The 27984-nt window shown below is 40.1% G+C and overlaps 3 protein-coding genes across 4 annotated transcripts; 2 read left to right on the top strand and 1 right to left on the bottom strand.

Annotated features, from left to right (window-relative positions):
- The first annotated feature begins 47 nt into the window (after positions 1-47).
- On the top strand, positions 48-13326 carry fzr1b (fizzy/cell division cycle 20 related 1b). The gene is made up of 15 exons (XM_057333322.1): positions 48-283; positions 888-1036; positions 1462-1563; positions 1676-1739; positions 1930-2057; positions 2427-2503; positions 2646-2751; positions 3388-3465; positions 3563-3628; positions 6077-6179; positions 6325-6506; positions 6613-6846; positions 6946-7050; positions 8479-8571; positions 12878-13326. The coding sequence occupies exons 2-15, from the start codon at positions 962-964 to the stop codon at positions 12917-12919; spliced, it is 1455 nt and encodes a 484-aa protein (XP_057189305.1). The 5' UTR covers positions 48-283; positions 888-961; the 3' UTR covers positions 12920-13326.
- On the bottom strand, positions 13046-23331 carry ipo13a (importin 13a). Of its 2 annotated transcripts, none has more exons than XM_057333320.1 (22): positions 23218-23331; positions 22739-22827; positions 21926-22051; positions 20525-21141; positions 19277-19417; positions 18960-19101; positions 18424-18590; positions 18158-18278; positions 17898-18045; positions 17573-17754; positions 17466-17492; positions 17095-17229; positions 16546-16680; positions 16362-16442; positions 16129-16266; positions 15951-16047; positions 15726-15778; positions 15415-15481; positions 15255-15313; positions 15001-15090; positions 14542-14723; positions 13046-14421 (listed from the first exon to the last, which is right to left on the bottom strand). In XM_057333320.1, exons 2-22 carry the CDS (start codon positions 22784-22786, stop codon positions 14325-14327), a joined length of 2853 nt encoding a protein of 950 aa, XP_057189303.1. In that variant the 5' UTR covers positions 22787-22827; positions 23218-23331; the 3' UTR covers positions 13046-14324. The 2 variants fall into 2 exon arrangements, with proteins under 2 accessions (XP_057189303.1, XP_057189302.1); XM_057333319.1 differs by lacking the exon at positions 23218-23331 and adding an exon at positions 22913-23024.
- si:ch73-344o19.1 (uncharacterized) lies at positions 22955-27544 on the top strand. The gene is made up of 5 exons (XM_057333323.1): positions 22955-23318; positions 24231-24512; positions 25409-25675; positions 26241-26407; positions 26534-27544. Exons 1-5 carry the CDS (start codon positions 23252-23254, stop codon positions 26576-26578), a joined length of 828 nt encoding a protein of 275 aa, XP_057189306.1. The 5' UTR covers positions 22955-23251; the 3' UTR covers positions 26579-27544.
- The last annotated feature ends 440 nt before the right edge of the window (positions 27545-27984 follow it).

Genomic DNA, 27984 nt, shown 5'->3' with positions numbered 1-27984 from the left:
AGAGCGCAGCAAAGAGGCCTCTTGTGGTAGTGAACGGAATTACACTCTGTCCCTTTACAGCTGACGCTTTCGCCATCTTGACATGAACATAAACATTGATGCCCTCTGATCAGTTATCGTATCATAAGCTCTGAACACCGCAAATTGACAGCGTAGTGCCAAAACAGACTTAATAGCGTGTTGCGACGTCGTGAGAACACGATCTAGATGTTTAGAAGATCACTGCGCACATAGCTGAACATACATGTTTGTATAATGTGTGTCTCTTGAGCACCTGAATGAGGTAAGATTTACTTCTGTTTTATTAAAACGAGATTCGAAGCTTTACTGTCGTTTTTTAAATTCAGGTAAAGACGGTCGTAACGTTTGTAATTGATCATGTTAACGTAGATGCAAAGCCTCTGTTAGCTCAGTGCTGCTGCTAGCGAGCTGCCATGGCAACTGATCACATATGTGTGTTTACAACCCTCCTGCTGTTAGTACGCCTCTCGGTTTTCGCTATCAGTAACCTCTTTGACACGAATTACTACAACAACACGTTTTTTATATTGCTGTTTGTTTTTTTATGGCTGTTTTTAGTTTAGCAGATCAGTTTTGATAACAAGAATAATATCCATATATCCAATAATATAAAAATACAATTCATGTCACATTTAATGGCTGCATAAGTGATAAATAGATATTTCAAACTTTTAGTGGCGTCACTGGACTTTTTAAATGTATGTGGCTGTATGACAGTATTATTATAGCTGTTTTCTGTTGAATAGAGTCTGCTTCCTAGTGATTGATGACAGATTGACATTGACAGCTGTCACTGAAGCAGATGAACATGTAATAAGTGAAGCATTGGGACTATTGACTCATATATTCATATTTTTCTTCTATAGGGATGGGAGACGCGGGAGGACCCCCGTCCGCAGACTGAGGGTGAGAGAGCCTTACTGTAGGTTAAAGTGTGGATATGGACCAGGACTATGAAAGACGCCTGTTAAGGCAAATTAACCACCAGAATGTCCCAGAGGGCCACCTGTCCAAGGTATGAAAGTTCGGGTGTTTATGCTGTGACTGTGATTGATGGTGACATCAATCACTATCACAGTTTTCCATTAAAGATATAGTTCATCATTTACTCACCATCATTCCAAAGCATGGCTTTCTTCTGCAGGTCACAAAAGAAGATATTTTAAAGAACGTTGGTAACAAAGCAACATTGACTTTCATTGTCTGGACAAATCCACTGGGACCTTTCTCTAAATATCTTCATTTGTGTTCCACAGAAGAAAGAGTCGTATACAGGATTTGAATAACAAGAGGGTACATCAATTATAGAAATAAACAATAAACGGTGCTTAACCATCTGTGGATTTCTGGAATGGTTAAATAAGCTAGTGTCTTGAGTCATGTAAAATCATGTAAAAACTATTATTTCCTTACACAATGTCTGTGTTGTTGTTCATGCAGTCAGGGTATGCATCATGCAGTCCCGTTACTGTCAAATCAGGAGACAGATTCATCCCCACCCGTGCCGGGAGCAACTGGAGCATAAACTTCCACTATGCGAATGTAAGGCACCATTCATCTGAATTGCTTACAAACAAGTAAATTAATCTCATTGCAGCACTGTAAACTCAGATTCGTTTAAATTCAGATTCATTAGTTGTTCGTTTATTTGTAGGAGAACTGTTGGTCACCCAATCAGAATCAGCGGTCAAAGGATGCCGGTACAGACACGGGGAAAGGTGAGGTTTAGATCTTCTTAATGTTCTCAATGAAACTCATTAGCTCTAGCTGTTTGCAAGGATCTATTGACATTATAATAATACAAAGGATAACAGCAAGCAATGTACTAGATGTCTTTCCTGGTACATTTTATTTAAAATATTTATAAATCAGAGTATGCAAAGACCAAAGACATATTACCTGTCACAGATGCTGTGGCGTATGCTGCACTGTTGAGGAATGAGCTGTTGGGAGCAGGAATTGAAACTGTGCATGACCCTCACACAGATGACCGTCGACACACCATACTCACACAGGACACACACAGCCTCTTCAGGGTGAGCCCAATGAACACAGTAACTATAGTGAACATACTGTTATCCATGCTCGAACAAGCTACTGTATTAAATGCATTCAATAAAGGCAATGGCAGCAATACAAATGCACACTAAAGCGCATAACTTAGAAAACACTTATATGTTCACTGAAAGTAATGCAGTAGTGCCATCTAGCTTTCTGAAACACTCATTTCAAGTAGAATGCTTTACCTACGTACATAATTTTTATAGACACTTTTATATTTTTCTAAATGTGAGAATGTTACAACAATTATTGTTTATTGAAGTATGAGTTTTCTAATGATATAAAGTTGGATTTTATCTTATATTATATGGATGCTTTATGAATGACGTCTCTCTTACTTTCAGTACACTATCCACACAAAGAGAGTGCCTTTTGACAATGAGATCTCCCCATACTCCCTCTCACCTCTCAGTAATAAAAGGTATTGATTCTGCACTCTTGATTCTGATCGAACTGAGGACAATACAGTTTTTGTCTGTATTGTATATCGCAAAAAATAAGAAGCGGTCTTGCTAAAATCATCATTCTTTTCACTTTTAAATGTATTTGGTTTATGTCTGCAGTCACAAACTATTGCGTTCACCTCGAAAGCCGGCACGCAAGATTTCTAAGATCCCATTTAAGGTTCTTGATGCACCAGAGTTGCAGGATGACTTCTACCTCAATCTGGTACACACTCTATTTATAGTGCTCTGTGTGTTTTACAGACTTCTTCTTACTAAAGGTCCCCTCATTTGTAGTGTATATTACTGCTGATGAATGTGCAAACATATTGGGTCCAAAATATATTTAGAAACTAAATCCCCAAGTACAAATGTATTGATATTATTGCAATGCTTAGCAATTAGCAAAATAGCATTTATTTTAAAGGAGAATAGGACACTTTTCAGGATAAATAAGTTTATTAGATTTGAAAGGATAATGCAAAGCTATACTGTTTCAAAAAGTTTTATTTGTTTGCAGAACATTTTAAGTGTCATTTCAGTATAGATCACTTCAGAAAATGTAAACAATGCTGATCCGGAAAAACTTATTGTTTACGTATTTTAACACTGCACAAATGTTTGACCAAAATACAGCCAGCAGAATATTAATCGCTGAATCAAAATGTTAAACAAATGTCTTTAAGATTTTATTATATATGTAAGATTTAAGAAAATTGAAATAAAAAAATGAAACCGGAAGTGCTGTTGGACCAGTTTACATCTTCCAAAGTTGTCTATAGAAACACTATTTAGGGCTGTTTTGTATTTCTCTTATATAAAAGTTATTTTATTTGCTAATATTCTTGTTCGATGTGTTCAGGTGGACTGGTCAGCTGGAAATCTCTTGAGTGTTGGTTTGGGGGCTTGTGTTTATCTGTGGAGTGCCTGCACCAGTCAGGTATGACAGCATCTATAAATGCAGAACGCTGAAATCTGAATTGATGTGAATTTGGGTGTCAGTAATGCTCTTTTCACTTCTCTTTTCACCTGCACAGGTGACAAGGTTGTGTGACTTATCAGTGGACGGAGACTCTGTGACATCGGTGTGTTGGAATGAAAGGGTCAGTATGAATTCAGCCCTATTAACTACAGGGAGTTCTCTCTCAAATATGAATGTTATGTTTGAACTTGTTCTGATCATTTTTTGCCTAGACAGCACCACAATCATTACTGTCATACTTATGTCCTATGGTCTGATGAGACCAAGAATAACTTATTTGGTTCAGATGGTGTCAAGCGTGTGTAGCGAATGCATCAATGATATTATATACTTTACATTATCTCATGGCCATAAGTAACGTGACTTTACCAAACAGGATTTAGAGCAAAGGTAGCGTAAATCAAACACAGTTTAAGTGACCAAGTATATGAGCTGAACACAGAAAACCCCTTACAGGTGAATATATATGGTTGTTTATTAAACTCTACTCTACATGGTAAACAATGACGATCGCATAAACACAAACAAAACAATGAAACATGAAACACAAACGCGCTAGGGAGCGCGGAGAGAGAGAGAGAGAGAGAGAGAGAGAGAGAGAGCATGGCAGTGATTTCTGAACACCAATAAAAATCATCTTTAACAAAGAGGTACAAACTTAATGCAGCTATTCTATATATAGAATCGGATACTTGCGAGCTCTGTGCTGGTCCAGTATCCATATGCGTGTGTAGAGATGGAATTGTTCAAAAGGTTTCAGAATGCAGTCCAGCTGGAAAGTTCCGGGCCTTGTGACCAGCCGCGTGGCTCATCAAGGTGTGCGAGGCAGCAGAAGTCCATTGTTCCGTCTTCCCCCCAGTGGGGGGGGGGGAGGGCAGTCTCCGAAGAGACGCCACGAACCAGTTTCTGATGAGGGCAGGTGTAGAGCAAAAAGGGCCAAGCTTCCGTTTTCAGAGCAGGCTCGATATTTAACTTCATGAGGGGCATGCCCACCTGAGTTTGAATCGATCAATCAGAGTTGAGCAGGGAAGAGGTTCTTTGTCCACTCAACAGCTAATTTGCATCTTTATGACCTCCTAGCAACTTTACAAAATACCATTCCAAATAACATAATGAAAAGAAAGTGTTCTATGGTCACACAATGTATATAAACAAGGAGGAATTGTAAAGACAAACATTTAGATATCAAATATGCTAGGTTTGAATTGCATCAAGTCATGATTCATTCGGATGTACGAATACAAACAAAGCCTGAATTAAACTTGCCTATTTAACAGTTACAGATTATTTAAAATGGCAAGAGTGACAACATATAACCTAGATATTTAGATATATTTATAGAAAAGGACAGTTTAATCACACAAGCTCCTATTTGTCAGAGAAGTTTCTCTGGATAGCCTCAGATGTTAAGTTCCAGGTGAGACAAAACAGAGAGACTTCTCACCTCTGCTTTGAAGCTTAGGAGTCGTAAATATCCCACGGAGAAACAAAAGGGTTATCAACACTTTCAGGAGAAGAACCAACCTAAATCCAGGCCCCCCTTGAGCAAAGTCTGACTCCATCCTGGTTTCTTGATATCAACATCAAAACACCAAAAGAGAGTGGAGGAGGTTTATGGCTCTTCTTTTAATGATTGTGACCATTTGGCCTATGCCAAGTCTCTACACGTGTGTGGCGGCAACCAGGTAAGGAGTACAAAGACAAGTGTGTCTTGCCTACAGTCAAGCATGGTGGTGGGAGTGTCATGGTCTGGGGCTGCATGAGTGCTGCCGGCACTGCGGAGCTACAGTTCATTGAGGGAACCATGAATCCCCTTCCTGATCCCCTTCCTTCGGAGACTGGGCCGCAGGGCAGTATTCTAACAGGATAACGACCCCAAACACACCTCCAAGACGACCACTGCCTTGCTAAAGAAGCTGAGGGTAAAGGTGAAGACCTAAACCCTATTGAGCATCTGTGGGGCATCCTCAAATGGAAGGTGGAGGAGCGCAACGTCTCTAACATCCACCAACTCTGTGATGTCATCATGGAGGAGAGGAAGAGGACTCCAGTGGCAACCTGTGAAGCTCTGGTGAACTCCATGCCCAAGAGGGTTAAGGCAGTGCTGGAAAATAATGGTGGCCACACAAAATATTGACACTTTGGGCCCAATTTGGACATTTTCACTTAGGGGTGTACTCACTTTTGTTGCCAGAGGATAAGACATTAATGGATGAGTGTTGAGATATTTTGAGGGGACAGCAAATTTACACTGTTATACAAGCTGTACACTCACTACTTTACATTGTAGCAAAGTGTCATTTCTTCAGTGTTGTCACATGAAAACATATAATAAAATATTTACTAAAATGTGAGGGGTGTACTCACTTCTCTGAGATACTGTATAAGTTTTCGAATAAACCTCTACATAAATATGCTGTTGCTTTTCATTTTTTGCTCATTGGACCATCAAAGACATACATTAAACAAAGAACTAAAGTCAAGTGTAGATATAAAGAGACCTGGGGGTGGGCTCCAAAAACCCCTCACTTTTTCTTCAAAGAGTGAGAAAATCAACCTTTTCTCTTAGGGAGGTTTGGTGGCTGTAGGGACCCATAAGGGATTCGTACAGATTTGGGATGCAGCCGGAGGGAGAAAGTTGACCAGTCTCGAGGGACATTCAGCACGCGTAGGTCTGTGTCACACAACACTTACTTTATTTTACACAACACTTGTATTTGCTCTTTTCATAGTACGAGACTGCAGTTTGTTATTATGTGGTTTGGTAGCATCAATAATTGTCACGCTTCCTGCCTAAAAATCTTTTCTTCTCTCCAGGGGCTCTTGCCTGGAATGGGGAGCAGCTGTCGTCGGGTAGCCGGGACAGAGTGATTCTGCAGAGGGATGTAAGGACACCACCCCCTGTGGAGAGACGCCTTCAAGGTCACAGGCAGGAAGTGTGTGGCCTGAAGTGGTCACCTGACCATCAGCACCTCGCTTCTGGAGGAAATGATAACAAGGTGGGGGTCTTGTGTTAGTTTCATTTGCAGTAAAGCTAAAGAAACGGATGAAATGAATGAACATAATAACAGCAATTGTAATATTTTTCCCGCTTCTGCTTTGCAGTTACTTGTGTGGAACAGCTCCAGTTTGCTACCCATCCAGCAGTACAGCGATCACCTGGCGGCAGTAAAGGCCATCGCTTGGTCTCCTCACCAGCACGGCTTGCTGGCCTCCGGAGGAGGAACGGCCGACCGCTGCCTTCGCTTCTGGAACACTCTAACCGGCCAGGCATTACAGAGTACAGATACCGGCTCGCAGGTCTGCAACCTCGCCTGGTCCAAACATGCCAACGAACTGGTGAGGATGAGCATCCGCACACACTCAGTCAATCACACAGTCAAATCAATCATCTCTTTCCAGTGCTGACTTTCTCACATAGTGTTTCACTTCCGTTAGGTCAGCACACATGGCTACTCTCAGAATCAGATCCTGGTGTGGAAATACCCATCACTCACACAGGTGACCAAGCTCACAGGACATTCGTACCGAGTGCTGTACTTGGTAAGCAGGCGGCTGAGTGTTTATTAAAGGAGCCATTCTTTTGCTGTTTTTGAGGCTTTGATTATGTTTTTTGGGTGTTTAACAGTGGATGTTCATGTTTCTAATTTCAAAAAAATGCTTTATATTTCACATATTTTAAGTCTATTGTTCACCGCTGTCCCTCTTCTCACAAAACGACTGGATTTCTTCCGGTCTATATAAAGTCCCTCCTTCCGAAATGCTCTGATTGGTAAAGCTGACCAGGTCTGTCATGATTGGTTCCCCGCTTAGAGTGTGTTTGAAGATGTCCCACCCTACCATATCAGCGAGCTTCCGTTTCTCAGGCTGTTGTGATTGGTCGGTGCCCCTCTCAGTGCACGTGTATTCATTAACTTTGGCTTTTAGCAATAAACAGTAACAATGGCGTCAACTTCACTTCATCAGTTAAACACATGCGGATCGATCGAAGTGTAACAGAGGTCTGCTAGTGCATGTGCAAACGTCAATCTTTGTTAGAGATCGCAATATTTTTCTACTATGGCGAGGGAAATGACACCGGACCGAATGGTGTCAGACCGGTTATATTAATTAACACTAATAACAGAAGCGTTAGTTTTGCCTTTTTATATTGGACCCGAGTTGGATAATAAAACAAGCAGATTGACTAGGAGACATTTTCAAGCAGGACTTCAAAGGACGTTTCATAGAAGTGTTTTAGAAGTATGTGCACACACACACAATATCAGTGTATTACACAGAACAGCTTTCACAGCCGATGTTAACGTCATGGAAGCTGTTATTTGACCGTTGGTTATATTAGAATGTGTGTAGCTGAATTCTTATTACCAGCTGTAGGACTGTGATGAAAGTGAAAGTAATTTAGTGCGTAGCTCAGTCAAATGTTTACAATCTCTGATAACCAAACACTACTCCAGCGGCTCTTCCTCTTCTCTAAGGAAGACCTCGCCCCTTTTTGGCGTATTCCTTTGGGCGGAGGTTAATAAAAGCACTCGGAATAGTGACATCATGTACCCGGGAAGTAGAGGGCTGTAGTCGGATTCCAGCCGTTTTCTGTAGTCCTTGAAAAGCGAATTCTGTTAAAGACAATATCTCGCTTGGCACTGAACTTTGAGCTTTATCATTTTGCAGGTATTATTTATGCTCTAACAGCAACATTACACACTAACTCAAGGTTGAAAAATGTGATCGCTCGGAATGGGACATTTAAAACCGGTGCTGTAGATTTGAATCTAATGCTTGTTTTTAAATATCCAATCAACGCGAAGTGAATACACAAAGAATAGTTTAGATTAGTGAAAATTGTCTAGCGTCCTTAAAGGTCATGTCAAATCCATGTTTTATATTGCAGTTTTTTGCAAGTTGCTTGCTGTGTTATTGATTCACCTAAACCAGCTGTTACATGCACAAAGTGTGTCTGGTTCTCTACAGGCGGTGTCTCCAGATGGTGAGGCTATCGTAACAGGAGCAGGAGACGAGACGCTGAGGTTCTGGAATGTCTTCAGCAAAACACGCTGCACCAAGGTTCGACTCTCTAATAACATGCCATGGGTTTTGTGTTTAGGCAGTGGTGCATTTCTTATGGAAGTTGGGTCCCATAGAGGTATTCATGTGGTTATAAAACAGCGACATTCAAATCTTTTTTGTCTTCAGTATGTTTAAAATATAGTTGTGACAAGCAGAGCGGGATGAGTGCCGTGAGGGAACGGCTGTGCGTTGCACTGGTCTCGCATCTCTCACAGAGGAGTTCCGGAAGCATAAAAGGAGGAGCAACAGCAGTGAAGGATGAAAGAGAATGTCTCGGGTTACTTGGCTGTAACCCTGTTCCCTGAAAAAGCGGGAACGAGATGCTGCGTTTCAAACGCTATGGGAGAGCATTCTTTGTTCGACCGGTTGTGAAGCACGTGTGTCAAACACGGCAAGAATTGGCTTTAAATAACCTCGGCAGGTGACGTGGCTAATTACCCCCGCACCTGCAGGTTATAAATACACGTGACGCGTCTTCAGGTTCCAACTTTCGGACGTCCGGCACACCTACATTGCGGCATTGAGGCGCAGCATCTCGTTCCCGCTTTTTCAGGGAACAGGGTTACAGCCAAGTAACCCGAGACGCTCCCTATCAAAAGCTACTCTCGATGCTGCGTTTCAAACGCTATGGGAACGAGAATACCAACGCCGCCGCAGTGGAGGTGTCTGGACCCCCCAAGGTTGTGTGGTGTGTGTGCACAGGCCGAGAGGAGGCCTCAGACGTGACTCTGGGATGTAGACTCCAGGACGCGTGAGCATGGACATCCAGACTATAAAATTTGACAAATGTGTGCGGAGAGGACCAGCCCGCCGCATGACACACTTGCAAGGGGACACCTCTTGCTAAGGCAGTAGAAGATGAAATCCCCCTTGTTGAATGAGCTCTGACTCCTAGAGGTGAAGCTTGACCGCGCGCCTCATAGGCCAGAGCAATAGCATCCCTCACCCAATGCGACATCGTTTGCTTGGTGGCAGCCGCCCCCCGGTTGCGGTTCCCATAGCATATGAAAAGCTGCTCCGATATACACCACTGGCTGGTACGGTGGACGTAATTCCAAAGAGCACGTACTGGACACAGTAGGTGTAATCGTTCCTGCTCCGACGTCGTGAATGGCGGAGGACAGAAGGCCTCAAGAACAACCGGATGCACGGTGGAGACCGGAAATTTAGGCAGATAACTCAGGTGAGGATGCAGAATAGCTTTGACCATCCCAGGGGCAAAAGATAAACAGGATGGCGAGGTTGAGAGCGCCTGCAAATCTCAGATTCTCTTAAGAGAAGTGATTGCCATTAGAAAAACCATCTTAAGTGTCAGAAGCCTGACAGGCGCTGACTCCATAGGTTTGAAAGGGGCTCTAACCAGACCCTCGAGCACTATCGCTAAGTCCCATGATGGGACTGTCTCTCTAGAAGGAGGCCTCAGCCGCCTCGCTCCAACAAATAAAGCGTGCGACTAAAGGGTGTTTTCCCATGGAAACCCCATCAATCAGGGCGTGGCAGGCCGAAATGGCAGCCACATAAACCCTGAGAGTACCGAGGCTTGTCCCTGAGGACAGTTTCTCTTGCAGAAACTCCAACACTGAAACAATCTGGCAGTGAATTGGGTCTGCATGGTGTGCCATGCACCATCTGTCAAAAACACTCCATCTAAGGGCGTAGCTCCTTCTAGTAGAAGGAGCCCTAGCACTAAGAATAGTCTCTACTACATCAGGCGGAAGCCCAGCACCTCTCAGCTGGTTCCCTTCAGGGGCCAGACATGGAGGTTCCAGAGCTCGGGATGGGGATGAAACACTGTCCCCTGCGCCTGAGACAAAAGATCTCTCCTGACTGGAATCACCCAAGGCGAGCCGTCGAGGAGGGCTACTAGTTCCAAGAACCACACTCTGGTCAGCCAATGGGGAGCTATCAATAAGAGGCAACCTCAGGAATCTGTGTTGTGGCAAGATCTCTATGTGAAAGTATGCGTCTTTGAGATCGATCGTCACGAACCAGTCGTGACACTGAATTTGAGACACAATCATCTTGATTGTCAACATTTTGAACTTGTGTCTTCAGGTAGCGGTTCAATCTGCGAAGATCTAGAATTGGACGCAACCCCCCATCCTTCTTGGGAACTAGAAAATACCCACCCATGACTGTGTGCCTGGTCGGGACTTGGTAACTGGTCCGGAGTGGGTGGTCGACACTCCAGACGCTTGGGCACGGCGGGGGAGATACTTTACAAATGCCTCCTCGTGGCGCCTCGCCTCCCGGAACCTGGAGACTACAGTATTAACCGCATCGCCAAACAGTCCAGAAGCCGAGATCGGGGCATCAAGGAGGAACGCCCGGTCCCTGTTCTTGATGCCTGTGAGGTTCAGCCACAGGTGTCTCTCTGTGGTGACCAAAGCAGCCATAGAATGGCCAATGGCACGGGCTGTGGTCTCGCGCCAATGATAGTAAATCGACGTCGATGGCACGAACACACGGGAGGACTGGGACTTCTGCCACGAGCGGGATAACTTGCGGTGGAGATCCTCAAAGAAGGGGAGAGCCCGATGTTGGGGCTCGTCCCCTCGGCCACCCGACAGATATCTGTTGTCTAACTTTGAGCCTTTGGGGGCCTTTTGTTCCTGCAGCCAGTCGAGCTTGAGACGGTCGACCACATTTGTCACCGCCCCGAGAAGCTCGTCAAGCGCCTTAGCGTCGTGAGAGGAACGCCCAGAGGCGGCGCTCTCACACCCCGCAGAAACAAGGGATACCTCGTCCTCTGCCCGATCCGAAGAGGTGCCAGGGCACGCTTCGGAAACAGATGCTAGGACGTCGCGGTTTGGCGAGTGCACGGGGGAAGCGGACGGATCCGTCTCCCCTGCCTCGGCTAAATCGAACTGCGAACCCCAGGACGAGAGAGAGGTGGATTGGCCCTTTTTAAAGAAAGAGAGCGGAGCACGGAGAACCCGGATGCTGAGCGCATCGCAGAGTTCGCACTCTCCCTCAAGCCCCAGGGCAGCATGGTTAGCCCCCAAACACTCAAAGCAGAATTCATGCCTATCCAGGTCGGAGAGGAGCCTCTGACAAGGAGGGACACATCTCCGCTCTGAATCAGACATGATTTCATTATTTATCTTGTCTTAAATATATATATATAAGGCTAAGTTACGGTAGTGCTTAGACACTTTATATATCTATATATCTCTTATATCTTTAGTTACACTCTTATTTTACTCTCTTTTTTTTCACAAACGCAAGACACACATGCACACACAAAGCTGTCCTTGAAGACAAATAAAACCTGAAGACGCGTCCACGTCAGATGTATTTATAACCTGCAGGTGCGGGGGGGGGGGTTAATTAGCCACATCACCTGCCGAGGTTATTTAAAGCCAATTCTTGGCATGTTTGACACACATGCTTCACAACCGGTCGAACAAAGAATGTTCTCCCATAGCGTTTGAAACGCAGCATCGAGAATAGCTTTTGATAGGGAACCAGGCCTGGAGTTTTATGTTATGTTTTATTATGTTTGTGTGGCCGGCAGTCGACCATGAGGGAGTCGGCACTCTACTTTCGTTTTGTTGTTTATTTTATTAAAAGTTTATTTAAGGTTCGCCGGTTCCCGCCTCCTTCTTGTGAACGTGCAGCTGACGCTCATTGTCACTCACGTCACCGGCCTCGCGCCGTTCCCTCACGGCCCTCGCCCCGCTCTGCTTGTCACAATAGTGTTCAAAATTATTATATAGTTAATGTGATGAACCTGTGGTTACTCTGCTAGGACACCTCTTTGTAAGGCTCTCACTAAATCCTTGGTGTTTCGAGTCAGATCCGTGGCCGTGGCTTGTTGGTTTTGACTAAATCTTTGGTGTTTCAAGTCTTACGAAATCTTTACCCTAACCCACTCCCTAACCCTAACTTTACTGTAACCATCTCAACTACCTATGATTGTTAAAATTGACGAAAAAACACATTTGGGTGATGACGTCAGACTCGAAACACCAAGGATTTAGTGAGAGCCGTAAACTTGAGGTCAACTGACATCACCATGTCAGTGAAAAAATGTCACCATGTTAAAAATCACCATTTAGCTCCTGTTTGGTTAAATGTAATTACAAAAACACTTTAGAAAATTTGTTTGTAAAAAAGCCATACACATCTTTATTATTTGATTTGTAAATTATGTAAGCATCTTTAGTTTACAGATTCCACCTTTTTTTTTCATTTAGTGCGCTTTTAAGTGTCCAGATACTTTTTGAATTCACTTTATATTTCAATTAGAAACATGAAAAACATTTTACATCGTGTTCACACACTGCTTTTCCGTCTTCAGGAATCCAAATCAGTGTTGAACCTCTTCACCAGGATACGGTAATTAACCCCTGGAAGGAATCCATCCAATGATAATCGCGTGAAACAAAAGAAAGCCTTGAACTCGCTCTTACTGTGTATGTGCGTCAATTCTAGACCCTCCAGCAGAGGGAGACAGACCCCGGCATCACCTCCACTCTCACTTTTTTACTGAGCTGATTTTTCTTTTAAACCCCGTCTTTCACTAAAGCTGTATGCCCAATGAATTAGGGCTCATTGTTTACGTTACAGTCTGGTCATTTCTTATTACTGTACATTGTGGATGTCCAAACAGATGTGCTATTGTATAAGTAGAAGTATTAATAGAGAAATTAACCTATATGACCTATATTGTCATATCATGTCAGTAGTCATGAGGTTATACAGAAATGGCTTGTTATGAGAATTTCAATATTTTATATGTGTGTCTAAACAGATCATGAAATCTGTGAGAAATAAATACACTTAAACAATAGTTTTTGTCATGTTTTATGTGTGTATCTTGATAATATGTGAGAACATGAGATTTAGTCCCGGTTTCACAGACATGGCTTATTTTAAACCAGGACTATGCCTTAGTTGAATTAAGATATTCATGTCGCTTTTATAAAAATGCCTTAGAAGAATACATTACTGGTGTGCATCTCAAGACAAAACAATGGCACTGATATATTTAAGATATTTCTGGGCAAGTTATATGGGGTTAAGACAGGTCACACATTCATTTTAGTCTTGGACTAGCCTTAAGCCTTGTCTGTGAAACCGGGCCTTAAAGTGATAAATAAAGTTTAAGTTTGATAAAAAAATAAAAAATTCTGTCCTCATTTACTTACCCATTTGTCATTTCAAACCTGTATGACTTTCTTTCCTCCGCAGAACACAAAAGAATATATTTTGAAAAATGTTGTTAACTGGACCCTATTTTTGTGTCCATAGAATAGAAATGAATGGGGTCCAGTGCTGTTCAGTTACCAACTTTATTTAAAATATCTTCTTCTGTGTTCTGCGGAAGAAAGAAAGCCATAAAGGTTTGAAATGACAAGAGGGTGAGTAAATAATGACAGAATTTTCATTTATTTATAGGTAATGTATATTTATTGTTGATATAGTTTAGCATTGACCTTTACGTAAGAGATTTGTTCAAGAATAAATAAATTGCCAGTAGCATCTTATTCCAGATCAGAAGGTTTTGTTCAAACCATTTTGGGATCAAGAGTAACTTTGTGCCTGGTAAGGCACTGGCTTACCATTTACATTCACTGGCTGATGAACATATATTCCAATCATTTACTTTTCCAATCAAGTCCAACCCATATTTCAATCATTCACAATGTCAGTATGGCTGAATTCTTCACAATAGTACAATTTGATTTAAAAGGTAATGCTTGTATCTTTTAAACCCCAGTAGAACTGAAAGCCAACTTTTAGGTTCAATAACTCGCTGCATACTCAGTGCCCCGTAGACCCCCACTTAACAGAGCAAACTCCTTCACAATGTCCTTCAACCGTCGCTTGTTCACTTGTTCCCTGTGTGGACAGATGAATATAGAAACAGATGCAAAGCGTTCAGAATGTGCAACAGTTATTATAAAGTATTTCATATGCCAAGTCTGCTACACCAGAACTGCTGTAATTTCACGGTTGTACCTGAGGATCTGCTGGCAGAATTGCTCCTTGTGCTCGGCGGTGAGATGTGAGCTTGGAAAGCCAGGAGGCAGAAGAACTTCTCTAAGCCACAGAGAGAGAATGCTGGGACAGTTACAGCTCAATGAGAATAAGACCTCGGCAAAGTCCTCGGTTAGACTCTGTGGAGACCGACTTCCAATACCCTGGATATGAAAAGCAAACCGTTGGTAGGTAATATCTATACAGTATTATAAATCCATGTAAGCAAAACATTGCCATAAAACTGTATATGCTAGATGCAAGTATGTCTAACACCATATTTGACTGCAGAACAAATCATTTTAAACTCAAAAGATTTGTGTTGAAATAAGTGATATGAACGAGACAGACTGAATTGCTGTGATTCATGTTTGTATATTTAACAAGTTTCAATAAATACCCTAAAAAGCTATTAAAAAGAAATGAACAGTTTGATCTGACCTCCAGTAAGGTCTGAAGCAGCAGCTTCCCATCCTCTTGCAGCACCTCTCTCACAGCAGGAATATCCTCACAATGAGAGACCAACTCCGACTGAAAACATCAGGATATAAATAAGAATATACGTTTAGTCAAGAATTAGACCTAGTTTCCATAATTGATCTTCTATTACCTCCACTGTAGTGAAAGATACAGTCTCGAAGGTTTAATACAGAGATTAAGTCCATCTTTAAATAGTAACATATTGCCGGACTTACAAATAGCAGACAGGTTGCCTTCAGTGTTGGAGTCTCAGGGAATTTGAATGACAAGATTCCTACAAAGTGAAAAGGTGTTTTAAGAGTCTGAGGATGACCTTGAGAGACTAAATCAATGGACTATGTAGATTTTTCAGGATGTTGCTGATGTAATGCTTACCACAGTAGAAAACGGCTTTAATATCAAGTCTTTCTGTAAGATAAACGTCAGGCTTTCTTCGCAAAACCTGCAAAGACATCAGAAAAACATTAAAGCCCAGAAGAGAAACATTAAAAGCTTCTTCATAAGGTTAAAAACGGGAAGGGTCATTTTAATTAATGAAGAGGGTTTTTGGCTTATTATATGAAGCTATGATTATTGTAACGGTTACCACATTTGTGTAAATGCATGTAAATATATGCAGACTGGTGTTAGGTGATGCAAGAAGAGAAATATTTGTTGTGACAAATCTCAGCTTAAAATAACCAGACCTGAGCGTGAAGCTGCATAAATGACTCCACCACATCTGGATGATCTCTAGAGCCTATGACAACATTCGTAAACAATGCAAACTCATACATAAATATAAAGTCATTGTAAAAGAAATAGTGTCTGAAAATGATTTTGTGTATTTTCTTCAATCCTGTGACTGGACATCTTAAATATAGAAAAACACATATGTTGGTAAAAATGTGAGAATCATTCTATTTTCTTACCGATCTGAAAAATCGACATGGTAATATTGGTGATAAGCTCCAGCAGAGGAGTGATTGGAGAAAAGAGAGATTTCTCGCAGCTAAATACGTGAACTAACTAGAGGGAAAATTAGATGAATAGGATTAGATTACAAAAATTATCTTTCGGTTTGAGCACAATATTAAAATTTCATCGTACCTGTTGTGTGACGTCTAAAACAGAGGATTGTGGGTTGGCATTGTATATCTGACCAATAAGCTCACAGAGCTGTGTCACCAGGGGCGAAAACTCATGCATGAGGGTCTTCAGCGATTTTTCGAAAACTGCACACACTGCCTGAGTGTAAGCAACAGAGAAACAAATCTCTTAAACATGCATATACGCACACATATACAGTATACTGTATGTATACAGCCGACACAAACGCTGACCTTCACAACCTCTGGTTCATTTAGCCACTTGTTGACAATGGTTTGGATCAAAGGAAAAGTTTGCTGCAGGACAACCACCACCTGAGAGATCCCAAAACATCTATTAAAAATCACTCTAAAAATCTGTTGAATGTACACATTGTGAGCAGTGGTTTATTTGAACTCGTGAAACAGAACAGAGTACCGGGTTACGTGGCTGTATCTGGCTCGTTCTCATGACATCCAGTCTTTCACTTTGCTTATTTAAATCGAATGTGGAGAAGAGACTGGACAGCAGGCCAAGGATATGGACAATAGGAAGTTTATTAGTAGAGCTGGGCTGAATCAGAAAGAGACAATGAAAACCATTAGAAAGATTAGAATTTTTGCACCTCAACTTACATAGTGTCACCGTCAGGCGCTGTTGTACATACTGTAGTATTGGTCACACTTCAGTACACTTCACTATTAACAAACCATTAACTCCCCCATAAACTCTTAATTTGTTGCTTATTAATAGTTAGTAAGGTAGTTGTTAGGTTAAGGTATTGGGTAGGATTAGGGATGTAGAGTATGGTCATGCAGAATATGTGCTTTATAAGTACTAATAAATATGCCAATAATAGGCATGCTAATAACAACTAGTTAATAGTCAGAATTTCCCCCTATACTGAAGTGTTACCACTTGTTTGACTTTTATTAAGTGAACCGCAAAAGTACTGAAGTAATGGTTGGTTCAATAGCGCCTCCTCACCGTCTCATTGGCCAGTTTCTCAAGCTGTTGGATGTGTGGGGTGACCAGAGAAAGCAGCTTCCCTGGAATGTCTTCACTCGGCAGGGATGACAGCAGAAAACCCAACGCCTGCATCAGCCACATACACTGTGTGCTCTGTAAAAAAAAAACTTTTTTATTATTAACTGAAAAATCAATCAGAATTCTCATTTGGCCTTAGGTTTTAGATCGCTGTACATTTAAAAGCATTAACATTATATGTATTTACATGTACACATTATTACACATACACAATATACATGGATGATATCAAATAAATGCAAAGAAACGTTAAAATAAAATAACAATTAAGTGTTACCAAACCTAATCACACAGACACAGCTTGATCTTACTTTATGGATGTCTTTGACAAGGACTGCCTGCAATAAAAACACAATAGTGAGACACATTATTTACTGGCTGTGGTTATACTGCTGTACTATTAAATGTCTTTAAATACCAGTGAGACACTCATGATGTCATCAGCGTGAGGGTAGAGGTCATGTCGACATTCTCTGCAGATTCTCTTCAGAGCTGAGACACAAGCCACCGACAGCTCAGGATTGGGGAGAGCGTGTAAAACCACAGGCAGAACACTCGGCAACATGAGCGAATGATCAGACAACCATTCTGCTAAAGAACCTAGAGCACACACAGAACCAATGAACTACCATAAAGACTTTTTGGGGGGAAATTCATGCATGTGATTCTATAACAAACAGACGTTTTTTGTCCCCAAGCATGGGTTAACATTAAAACATCTTAAGAAAGAACAATAAGTGTACCTATGGTGAACATGATGGTCTCCGCCAGCTGAATACTGTTGGCTGTGATCAGCGGAATCAGTCCGATCAGTCCTGGAATGACGTCTGAGTAACTGACATCTACTGTCTCAGCAATGGATTGAAAGCCAAACAACAGAGCCTCTATATCCTCCATGAGAGCGAGAGAGACATGCCATACACATATTATTCAATATATACTTGTTTATAATATCATTTATAAATATACAATCTGTGTTATGTAGTGTAACATTAGGACTGACCTGCCATGAGGAGGGATGTGCTGTATCCGTCAAAAGAGCACCTAGCTTATCATACAGGTTTCTGAGAAGCTCAGGGCCCAGAAGCTCATATACACACATCAGAGTATCTGAGACGTCCACCCTAAAATCCAGTCAAACATGATTTGATTTTAAACACGATTTGATGAATGATTTTAACTGAGAACACAGTAGCAACAATTTAACCACGCTCTGGCAACACCCACATGATGTCAATTTTGCACTTCAGAAAATAAATGTGGTTTAACCTGTAGGTTCTGAACTGCTCCTTGTCATCTGCAGACCATGTCACGTAGTCCTCATCTGTAGGAAAACAAGCTTTCTGGAGAAGAACATCCACCAGCTGGAAGTACACAGGTCTGTAGATCTGCAGATAGAGCGTCTGCCTTTCAGCATCTAATGACGTAATATCATCCTGAAACACAAAGAAAGCAAACATGACACCAACAGATACAATACAGCTTTCCTGTGGCTCAGTGGTTAGAGCATGGCGCTAGCAACGCTAAAGTCATGGGTTTGATCCCAGTGGATTGCACATAGTTAGAAACAAAAAAATGTATAGTACAATGCAATGTAAGTCGCTTTGGATAAAAGCGTCTGCCAAATGCGTAAATGTAATACAGCACACTTCAACTTTCATAAATGTCCGCATAGAACCAGTAAATCAAAGCAAATGTTCCTCTTACACAATGGGTAAAGCACTGCGCTTACGACGTCAAGCTCAGGAAATGCAGATTAATGTAAATCACTTTCAATAAAAAATCACTGGTGTGATTTTTCTCACCTGCAGGGTGTACCAGAATGTGAGCGTGAGAGAGCTGGACGTCTCATCCACAGGGTAGCGTCCTGGTATCCCAGTACAGGAGAGAATCATGTTCACCAGAGCCTGAAAGCACTGCCAGTGATCCACCTGCTCCAGAAGAGTCCTGGGAAATCGAGACGGAATGGAAAAGGGAAGATGAAAATAGTTTTGTCAAATATTTAAGGCCTTGAGGCAGTCGAATGAAAAATGTGCCTGCTCACTGAGCCTGGCTTACTGTGTGTCATGAAAGGCTGTTATTAATGAGAGAATAATGACGTATATGAGTCATTATGTCTAACCTGCAGTGAGTTTCTCCCAAAGCGACAGCAATGCGACAGATTCCATGTGAGGTCTCCATGTCTTCATCCTGCACAGCTTTCTTCAGCTGATCCTGAAGACCGAGCACCTGCGGCACAATCTTCAACAGACTGTCTGCAAACCTTCACATGAACACAAACCTCAGTGCACCGGATGGGTAAAGAAAGAACTCAAAATGTATTAGAATGTATCTTATAATCAATTGTAAACATCAATATAATACATTAGTGAGTCAAATGAAAAATCAGTTTCAATAATTGCACAAAAACTTACTTGCACAAGTTTAATACTGTTATTCAGTTATTATGAAAAATGTTGATTTATTTATTTCAACCCTGGTTTTTAAACGTACGTTTTTTACAGATTTTAAAGGAACTTATCTCACCTATCTGTAAATATACGCTCATTGCACAATTATCACGTTTATGTTTCCTCATGGAACATATACTATCTAGACAGATGTGTAATATATCAATGTATCACATATCATGACACAAAAAATTTGCATATGTATCTTCATATAACGTCTGTTTAATCCTATTGGTTGAACTGACAACATGTGACATATCTAACGTTTTAATGTTTCAAAATGTTGAATCTTTTGCTTTTACTGCTTTAAGAAGTTTTCTTTTAGGATTTAGCTTTCTTAATTTTATTTTTATGTTAAAATGCTTTTTTTTTTCTCAGTGACAGATCTATTCAGTTCAAATAAACCTTGAATGTTGTCAATTCATTAACAAAATAACAAATGGCATTAAAAATTGTTTTGAAAACGAATCGGTTATTTCATGTTTACATTTTGTTTACAATACCGTGATACAATCATAATCTTAACCCAGTATTGTGTATCAAACCAGCTCATCAGCTAAGTGTATTGTCACATTCCTAAATCTAGATGTTAATATTTACATTTTAATGTAGGCAATACATGAAGCAGTTACTGGCAAAAACAGATACCAGATAACTCTGCTTTGTTTTTTTATTGTGCATTCCAAGTAATATCAATCAAACTGCAATTGGGTTGTTTTGATTAAGTAATACTAACTCAAAAATACAGCTAACTAACACAATAAAAAAATCTGATAACATAATAAAAAACATGATTTTTGAACATTTTTTCAAAACGGAGTTATCTGTTTTGCAAATGAACTCTTCACATTAGATCGTTGTGTATCGTTTTGACACATTTGTCTAATCATCAGTGTTTTATGAGCAGTGGTGTATTTCACCTCTGGCAATCAGGCTGTGAGATGATGCTGACAATGGTCTCCATAGCCGTATCAAACAGCTCGGAGTCCTTCAGCAGGGTAAAGCAACACTGCAACACCCCTTCGCTGTCTTTTAAAGCGATATCCAGCGTGAGCCACGAAGACACACACCTCAGCACCCGCTCTCTAACCTGAGCAGGTGCGTCTGCCCTCTGCAGTAGCTGCTGAAGTAGGGGGCAGACCGAGCACCACTCCACAGCCAGGGCGCTTCTCACCTGGGAACGGCGAGAGCCTGGGATCCGGCTGCTTAGAAGCTCCTCGGGCAGAACAGCAAGGATCTCTAGGAGAGCGAGGCAACGGGTTTGATCGTCAGCCTCTGTCACGCCCTCCCCTGTTTGGAAAGCACGTAGAAGATCTCGGACTGCAGTTGGCCAAGTTTCTGGTAAAATATGAAAGACCAAGGAGGCCAAAGCAACACAGAGTCTGGTGAGCACCATCTTGGGTCCCGAGGCAAACTGGATGACCTGTGCGATGAGTTGAGAGCGGAGGGTGTCCAGCTGACCAGAGGGTAGGTCAGACCAATGTCGGGAGATCTTAACATGCAATGTGCTGGCTCCAAAAAACTGTATCTCAGGAACCTAATGTGGGGATCAAAATGAATAATAATCTTTCATTGTGACCATCCTCCCTCAGTAGCTTTCTAGTTGAGTGATGTAGATAAGGGGCCTCCTCAAAAAACATTAGAAGAATTAATCTAAATGTATATTTTAATGTATATAAATGTATGTTTCGTAGGGATGTAACAATATTGTCAATATTATCGTATCGCATTAGCAAAATAGTCTCAGTATTATCGTGGTCACATGACTGCATGAAATGATAGGTCTTCCCAGCCTTTAACATAGAGAATGTTAAACAATATAATAGATATTACCTCTGTCAAGATCCAGCTGGTGCAGTTTTTTTTATTTTATAATAGGGAGTTTTAAGTCATTTGACCTATCTCATACTATAACTCATACCTCAAAGCAACAGTTATGATTACAGGATAGAGAAAAGGACAGGATATGACATGGATCATGTGTACATCATTGCAATGTTCAATAATTGTTTACTAAACACTAATGGCACTTTTTCCAAGTTGTCATTTGTCTGTTTAAATATCGCAATAAATATTGTACCGCAGGCATTACACCGACATATTATCGTACTGTGAGATTTTGAAATCGTTACATTCCAAATGTTTTGTATATTTATTTTAATGCGAAACACCTAACCAAATACAAATGTTGTTTTGCCTAAAAAGGGCACTAGTCTGCTATCTTTAAATGCAATTTGATATACAAACTGCAGTGACCTTCAAACATTTTAATGTTGCATAAGTGCCCAAAGACTTTATGGGACACTATAAGTGCTTGTTACCTTGTCTGGTTGGAGTAAAGCCCAGCAGAAGTGCCATGCCTGTGATGATGCCTGGGCCTGTGTTAGCCACTTCTGAGCTACATTCTTCTGGCTCATATCAGGATTATAATAGAGCTGCTGAAGAGCCTACACAATAAAGATCAAGAGAAACCAAAGTTTATTTCAACAGCAACATGTCTCATTCTATACTAAAAATAACTGCATAGAACTGCATACGTAACATTTTTGGGTCTTCATTGAACGCATTGATAAAATAGCCGGACACAATGGGGGAGGCATAAAATATCCCAGTAACCAAACTCTGTTGAGTTATTATTAGAACAGGACGGCTTACTGGGGTTATCAAGTTACTTTTCACTTCCAACCACTTTATATTGTACTTAACTTCACAAACTGACTAAGACTAACACCTAAAAATTCAGAATCAGAGGCTTTGTCAGTGGAATTATGGGAAGGTGGAGGTAGACTGTACACTGTTTACCATAAACCCAGAGTCAACCTGATGAAATTAACTTCTATTGAATCTCAGCAGTTTTATATCAGGCCCCTATACTGCGCGTAAAGAACAAAAAATATATAGGGGTGTCACACATTGTCTTAAACCTGGAACACATCTTAAAGCATAGTTTTAAACACAAATAAATTATTATCCATAACAGTGGACATGAAATTTCAAGTAAATAATTTCTTCTAAATCTTCCAAAAATCTAAGTTTAGGATAATGATATATAAGTTTATATAGATTTCAATATAAAATCAACATAAAATAAAAAAACATCAATATTGCGTTTGGCCATTTGTCCTATTACTCACCCTTTCGACTGCTTCTACAGTAAACTCCTCTGCACCAACTGACTCCATAGTCAATCCTCATAAGATCCGATTTATCTTCTTTCTGTGCTCTGAAACAGACAGATTTCATTGATCATATGTGAAAGAGTGTTTGTTGTGTCATATTTTTGTGCGCGCGCAAGGGGCAGATCTTACTGACGGTCCACCAAAATGCTGTACACGTGGGTAGCACTAAACAACCGCTGACGGAATAGCACACGTCACATCATAACAGACTGAATTGACTCGCATATGATTATTGATCTTTATGTTTTTAGCATTATGTTCTCCAAGTAAAACAGCGTGTAATTTTCACAATACTGTAGGTTGCTACGACTCCGAGCAGTTAACCACACCCCACCCCAGACCCTTCGAGATATTTTTAGCGCTGATGATGTGCGCTGTCATCTAACGTAACGGAAAGATCATCCTGGGAATCAAACGAGAGCGAGTATACGTACCCGTGCGCGCTCGCATTGAGTCGCTTTATTTACCATGAAGACGGAACGGGGTTTTATAATATGGACAGCGATGCTTCTTTATGGATTATCTGTTATAAAAGGTGAGCATTACTTATTCATCCGCATGATGTTATACTGTACTGTACTGTACTGTACTGTAATCTATCTATCTATCTATCTATCTATCTATCTATCTATCTATCTATCTATCTATCTATCTATCTATCTATCTATATTAAAACCTTTATCTTATGAAAATCTGAAAGAAAATGTTATAATTAAACAAATGGTAATGTTAATGGCTCATTGCTCAAATAATGAGTCAAAGGTAGTAGACAATGTATCAGCTTCTTTTGAAAAGTATTAGCACTTTTTTGTTAATATAAATACTTTTTGCTTGGACATTCATTTTTTATTTCTTTCTTTCCATATATTGGTGCTAATTTGATTTGTCAAGTGAAATTCTTCAAGATTGTTTGGAACTTGGAAAAAAGACATACATCATTTTAAAACACAAAGTACTTGTTAAAGAGCAAGAAGAGTACATTAATTAATTAGTTAAAGCCGTTTTATACAGTCTATGGTTAAAGCTCATCTTTTCCCGTTTCCTTTCTTTTGTCTCCTCAAAGACCTGTGCATGTGCAGGATTTGAGGACAAGATTTCATTTGATCTGGTCTGTTTGTTTCTCTGCACCCTGACACATAAAGGTCACAAGTGCTTTGTTCTGTGGATTCACTGTGTGACCATTACTCGACTGTACAGATCCGGTCCGGAACACCCACATAACCGATTCAGCCTGAGGACGCAGAATTCTTCCTGTGGCCTCACCAGAATCAAATAAACATACTTTATAGCGTTTTTCTTTTTAAAATATTCTTGCTTACTTGGTGCTGTCGAAAAAAAAGATGTTTATAACTAATAAACTGTGTTGACATTTTATTAATTCATTAATTTTGAATTCATAAGACGTAATGCAATGTTTTAATGCAGATATTCTCTATTTCTTCCCAAGGTCAAACATCAGACGCTCCCCCAGATGTGAGCTCCATCACCCCTCTGAATGAGGTCATTCCTACTGATCATGTGACTTTAAAACGTGTTATTTTGGAATCACAATCTTTAGCCTATCAAAACAGCTCCCTGTCTCCTTCTCCAAAACCTGAGATCACACCTACGGCTTCTCCTTCATCACGAGCTAACAGTGAGACTGCAGTGCACGCTAACATCTCTACTTCACAGACACCTGAGCTGGAAGATGTCACCACCCTCATGATGGAGGCAGCCTCAGCACCAGGCAAGAATAATACAATTAAACCTAATCTGATTCCAAAGACTATCTGTCATTTATTAGTCTAACTAGGGATTGCCAAGCCAACACATTTATTATCCATCATCCTGAGAAAAACAACATGAAGAGTCAGGATTTTTTACAGTGTGTATATTGCTTTTTTACTTTGAAGATTGTAAGGTGGCAACAACAAACAAATGTTTAAATTCTTGGTAGATCTCCGCAAAGGATCAATAACTGTTGAGTTGAGGTGTTTTAATTTCATTTAATACAATTCATATACAATAAAATATTATTGTATTAATGTATAAATTATATATTAAAAAATGATATTATAACCAAACACAGACCAGCAGTTAACTTTGGGCCAGGCATGTGCGTCTGATGAAACCGTCTATACACTGGAATAAGCCTGAACTTGTGAGGCTCTCCAGGAAATCGCTGGTCCACATTCCACCCACTTTATCAAATGTCTGTCCACAATAATAGCTGCTCATGGATGTAACATTTTGCAGCATGACTGTGTTTGTAAATAATATCCCTCTCCTATGAAGTCATTACTCTGGAAATATCTATTTTAAGGGCAGTTGCAGATATGTTTGTTGTGTTAGTTTACTGCACTTACACACTTTAATTTGCCTGTTAAAAACCTGGCTGATACCTCATATGGTGCTATTACAATACAGTAACTGTTATGGCGTTTTTTCCAGCAAAATCTTAACAAAGGTGCTTTCTTTACACACACGTCATTGTACAGTAAATTCATCAAGAGAAATAAAGAGAGGCTGAAAAAAGAGAGGATACATTAGTGCTGATTCTACAATTAGTCCTAAAGAAAACTTAACTTTTGTTCACACTGATCCCCTTATTTTTCTATCTCTTTTTCTATTTCTTGCATTCAGCTTCTTCTGCAAGCGGCTCATCACTCTCTCACATGGAGAGCACTTTTTCAGAATCATTAGTCACCACAGCTCCTGCAACAACCATCAATTCAAGTGAAGGACGTCAGATGTTCTCTCTAACCAGCAGTGTGGTGCAGAAGACACAAACAGCTGTACCAGTCACAACCTCTTACCCAGCATCTCAGTTTGCTCTGACTGGGAGTTCAAAGGTCACTGGCCCTGCTCCACTGGAAGATGAACCTTCTGAATTGGATGTAGGGGATGAAGGTATGTGAGTTGCTGCCAGGTTGAATGTGATGCTCCTGAAATAAGAATAGTAATAGACACATGCTACAAAAATACTACAAACAAGCTAGTATGCAATCACATACACAAATGGTTGACCAATGCATTACAAGCATGCAGTACAGTACTGGATGTTTTATTCAATTTAAACATGTCAACTTGCTTTCTTCAAACTGTTGCTTTAACATAACAGCAGATCATCTGAAAGAGAAAAACTTAAGGGCAGTTTACAGTAATGCTATTGCATTGTTTTAGGATTTGCAACTCCTAACATAAAATAAGCCTGCTAGCTAGAACCATTATCAAAATATGTCAGTATAAAAAGTTGTTCATGTTTGATCCATTTTTAGCCTTATATTAAAAAGGAGCCTATGTTCTAGAGTCAGTCTTGTAAGCACAGTGGCAATAGATAATTCGATTTCTTTCCCATTATCTAGTAGAATCACATCTGTGGTGCATTATGTACCTTCAGTACTTGATGTTCCTTCAGTTGTATTAGGTCCTCCTAGTGATCATTTATTTTCCATTTCTCTCACCAATCTTCCAGATTCAGGCAAAGTTCCACATCGCCCAGCCTCCCCGCTGGACCCCCTCCTCGCCGCTCTGGTCTCCATTTTCATTATTTGCACCGCTTTGGTGTCAGCAATCCTTTTCCTCAGGTTCCGCCAACGGAGTGAGCATCCAGAGTTTCATCGGCTTCAAGACCTTCCTATGGTGAGTCTCAGAACTAAACTATATCTCTTAGATATCGCCATATTCCTGTGCATACCATTTGGTATGAAAGTAATGAGAATTGTGTTGAAAAATATTACGTACTTAAACTCATTGTCTCTTTAACAGGATGATCTCCTTGAAGACACGCCATTGTCAAGATACAGCTATTAGTAGGAGAGAACTTAGGGACACGGATTTATTATATGGTCGCTCAGCCACCCTGTAGAGTAAATCAGTAAATGTAAATCAGTTTTTCCTAAAATGATCCACTACTGATCTATGATCAGACGTGTTTAATGCTTCTCAGGTGGTATGTGTTGTACAATTTATGCCATTCATAAAACTGCCTTAATGCTAAAATTTGGTATCATAATATAAAAAAAAAGATAGAACAGGACGGAACAACATATTTACAGGTATTATGCTAAAAACTGATAAAGGTGTAATTATATGCTGACAGTGATAGAAAATGAATAAACTTGAAATAAACCTAATAAAAAAATAGGCATAGTCCTTTAATTTTCTGCCAACCAATCAGAAGTGGTAGCCCTCAGCATTATTAAAAGGTTTGGAATTACAGAAATTGAAAAAAATGTGACATTTATAGAAGTTGTAATTAAAACATTAAATATTAATACTTAATCTTGGTTTAAGAAACTGTTCAATTCTTCACATATGTTAGAAGCTACAGTATGATTGGTTGCATAGAGATTTGCTCAACAATGTGTATTTACAACTTTGGTGAATTCATTTCTTTCATAGACAGATCTACACAAGGATGCCAGGATTCAATATAAATGTCTCTGAACTATTGCCGTCTTAGAGCTATGTTGTAGTGCAGTGCGCAAAATAGAATCAATGAATTAAAATAGTTCAGAATGAGTAAAATGTTGGGGTCAAACTGAATTGTGGTCTTGATATTAATAATAAAGTTGATTAGCCCTTATAAAGGTTTAAAGTAGTTCAAATAACTTGACATTTATTTTAGCATATTTACTTATGTTTACTCTGGTATTTGTGGTAAACCTAGTGCCTAATGTACTTTGTACCAAAACTGATTTACGGTGAAATATATATTGTACTGTTGTGTTGTTGAGATTAACTTGTTAAGAGTAAAAAGTTTGTAATAAAAAAAGGAAAGACTTTTTTGCGAGGCCTCATTTCATATCAGATTTAAGTTCAACAATGTGAAAATCCTCATTGGGTGAAAGTTATGGTACAGTATATAAAACAATTTACTAAGGTATATATTTTAAAATATCATTTTTTATTGTTTTCTTACATATTCTTCAAAAATAATGCAATATAAACAACTCATTGCATAAAACCTTAAACCTTATTGCATAAAACTAACATAATGCATGCATTTAATTGTATCTCATTAGAGATGAAAAATGTGAAAATTGCATCACACAATAATGTCTAAAATAGTTACACAACATAGAGAAAAATGTCATTCAATTTTTAATCATAACAGAAAAACATTTTTAAAATCTACCTTACAAACATTTAGGAAAAAGTCCACATATTAACAATAAGTTACATTTCATCATAGAGTATAAAATATCATACTAACA

This window comes from Triplophysa rosa, linkage group LG5, assembly GCF_024868665.1.
Source record: "Triplophysa rosa linkage group LG5, Trosa_1v2, whole genome shotgun sequence".
NCBI classification, from domain to species: domain Eukaryota; kingdom Metazoa; phylum Chordata; class Actinopteri; order Cypriniformes; family Nemacheilidae; genus Triplophysa; species Triplophysa rosa.
This window is presented reverse-complemented; position numbering and strand designations above follow the sequence as displayed.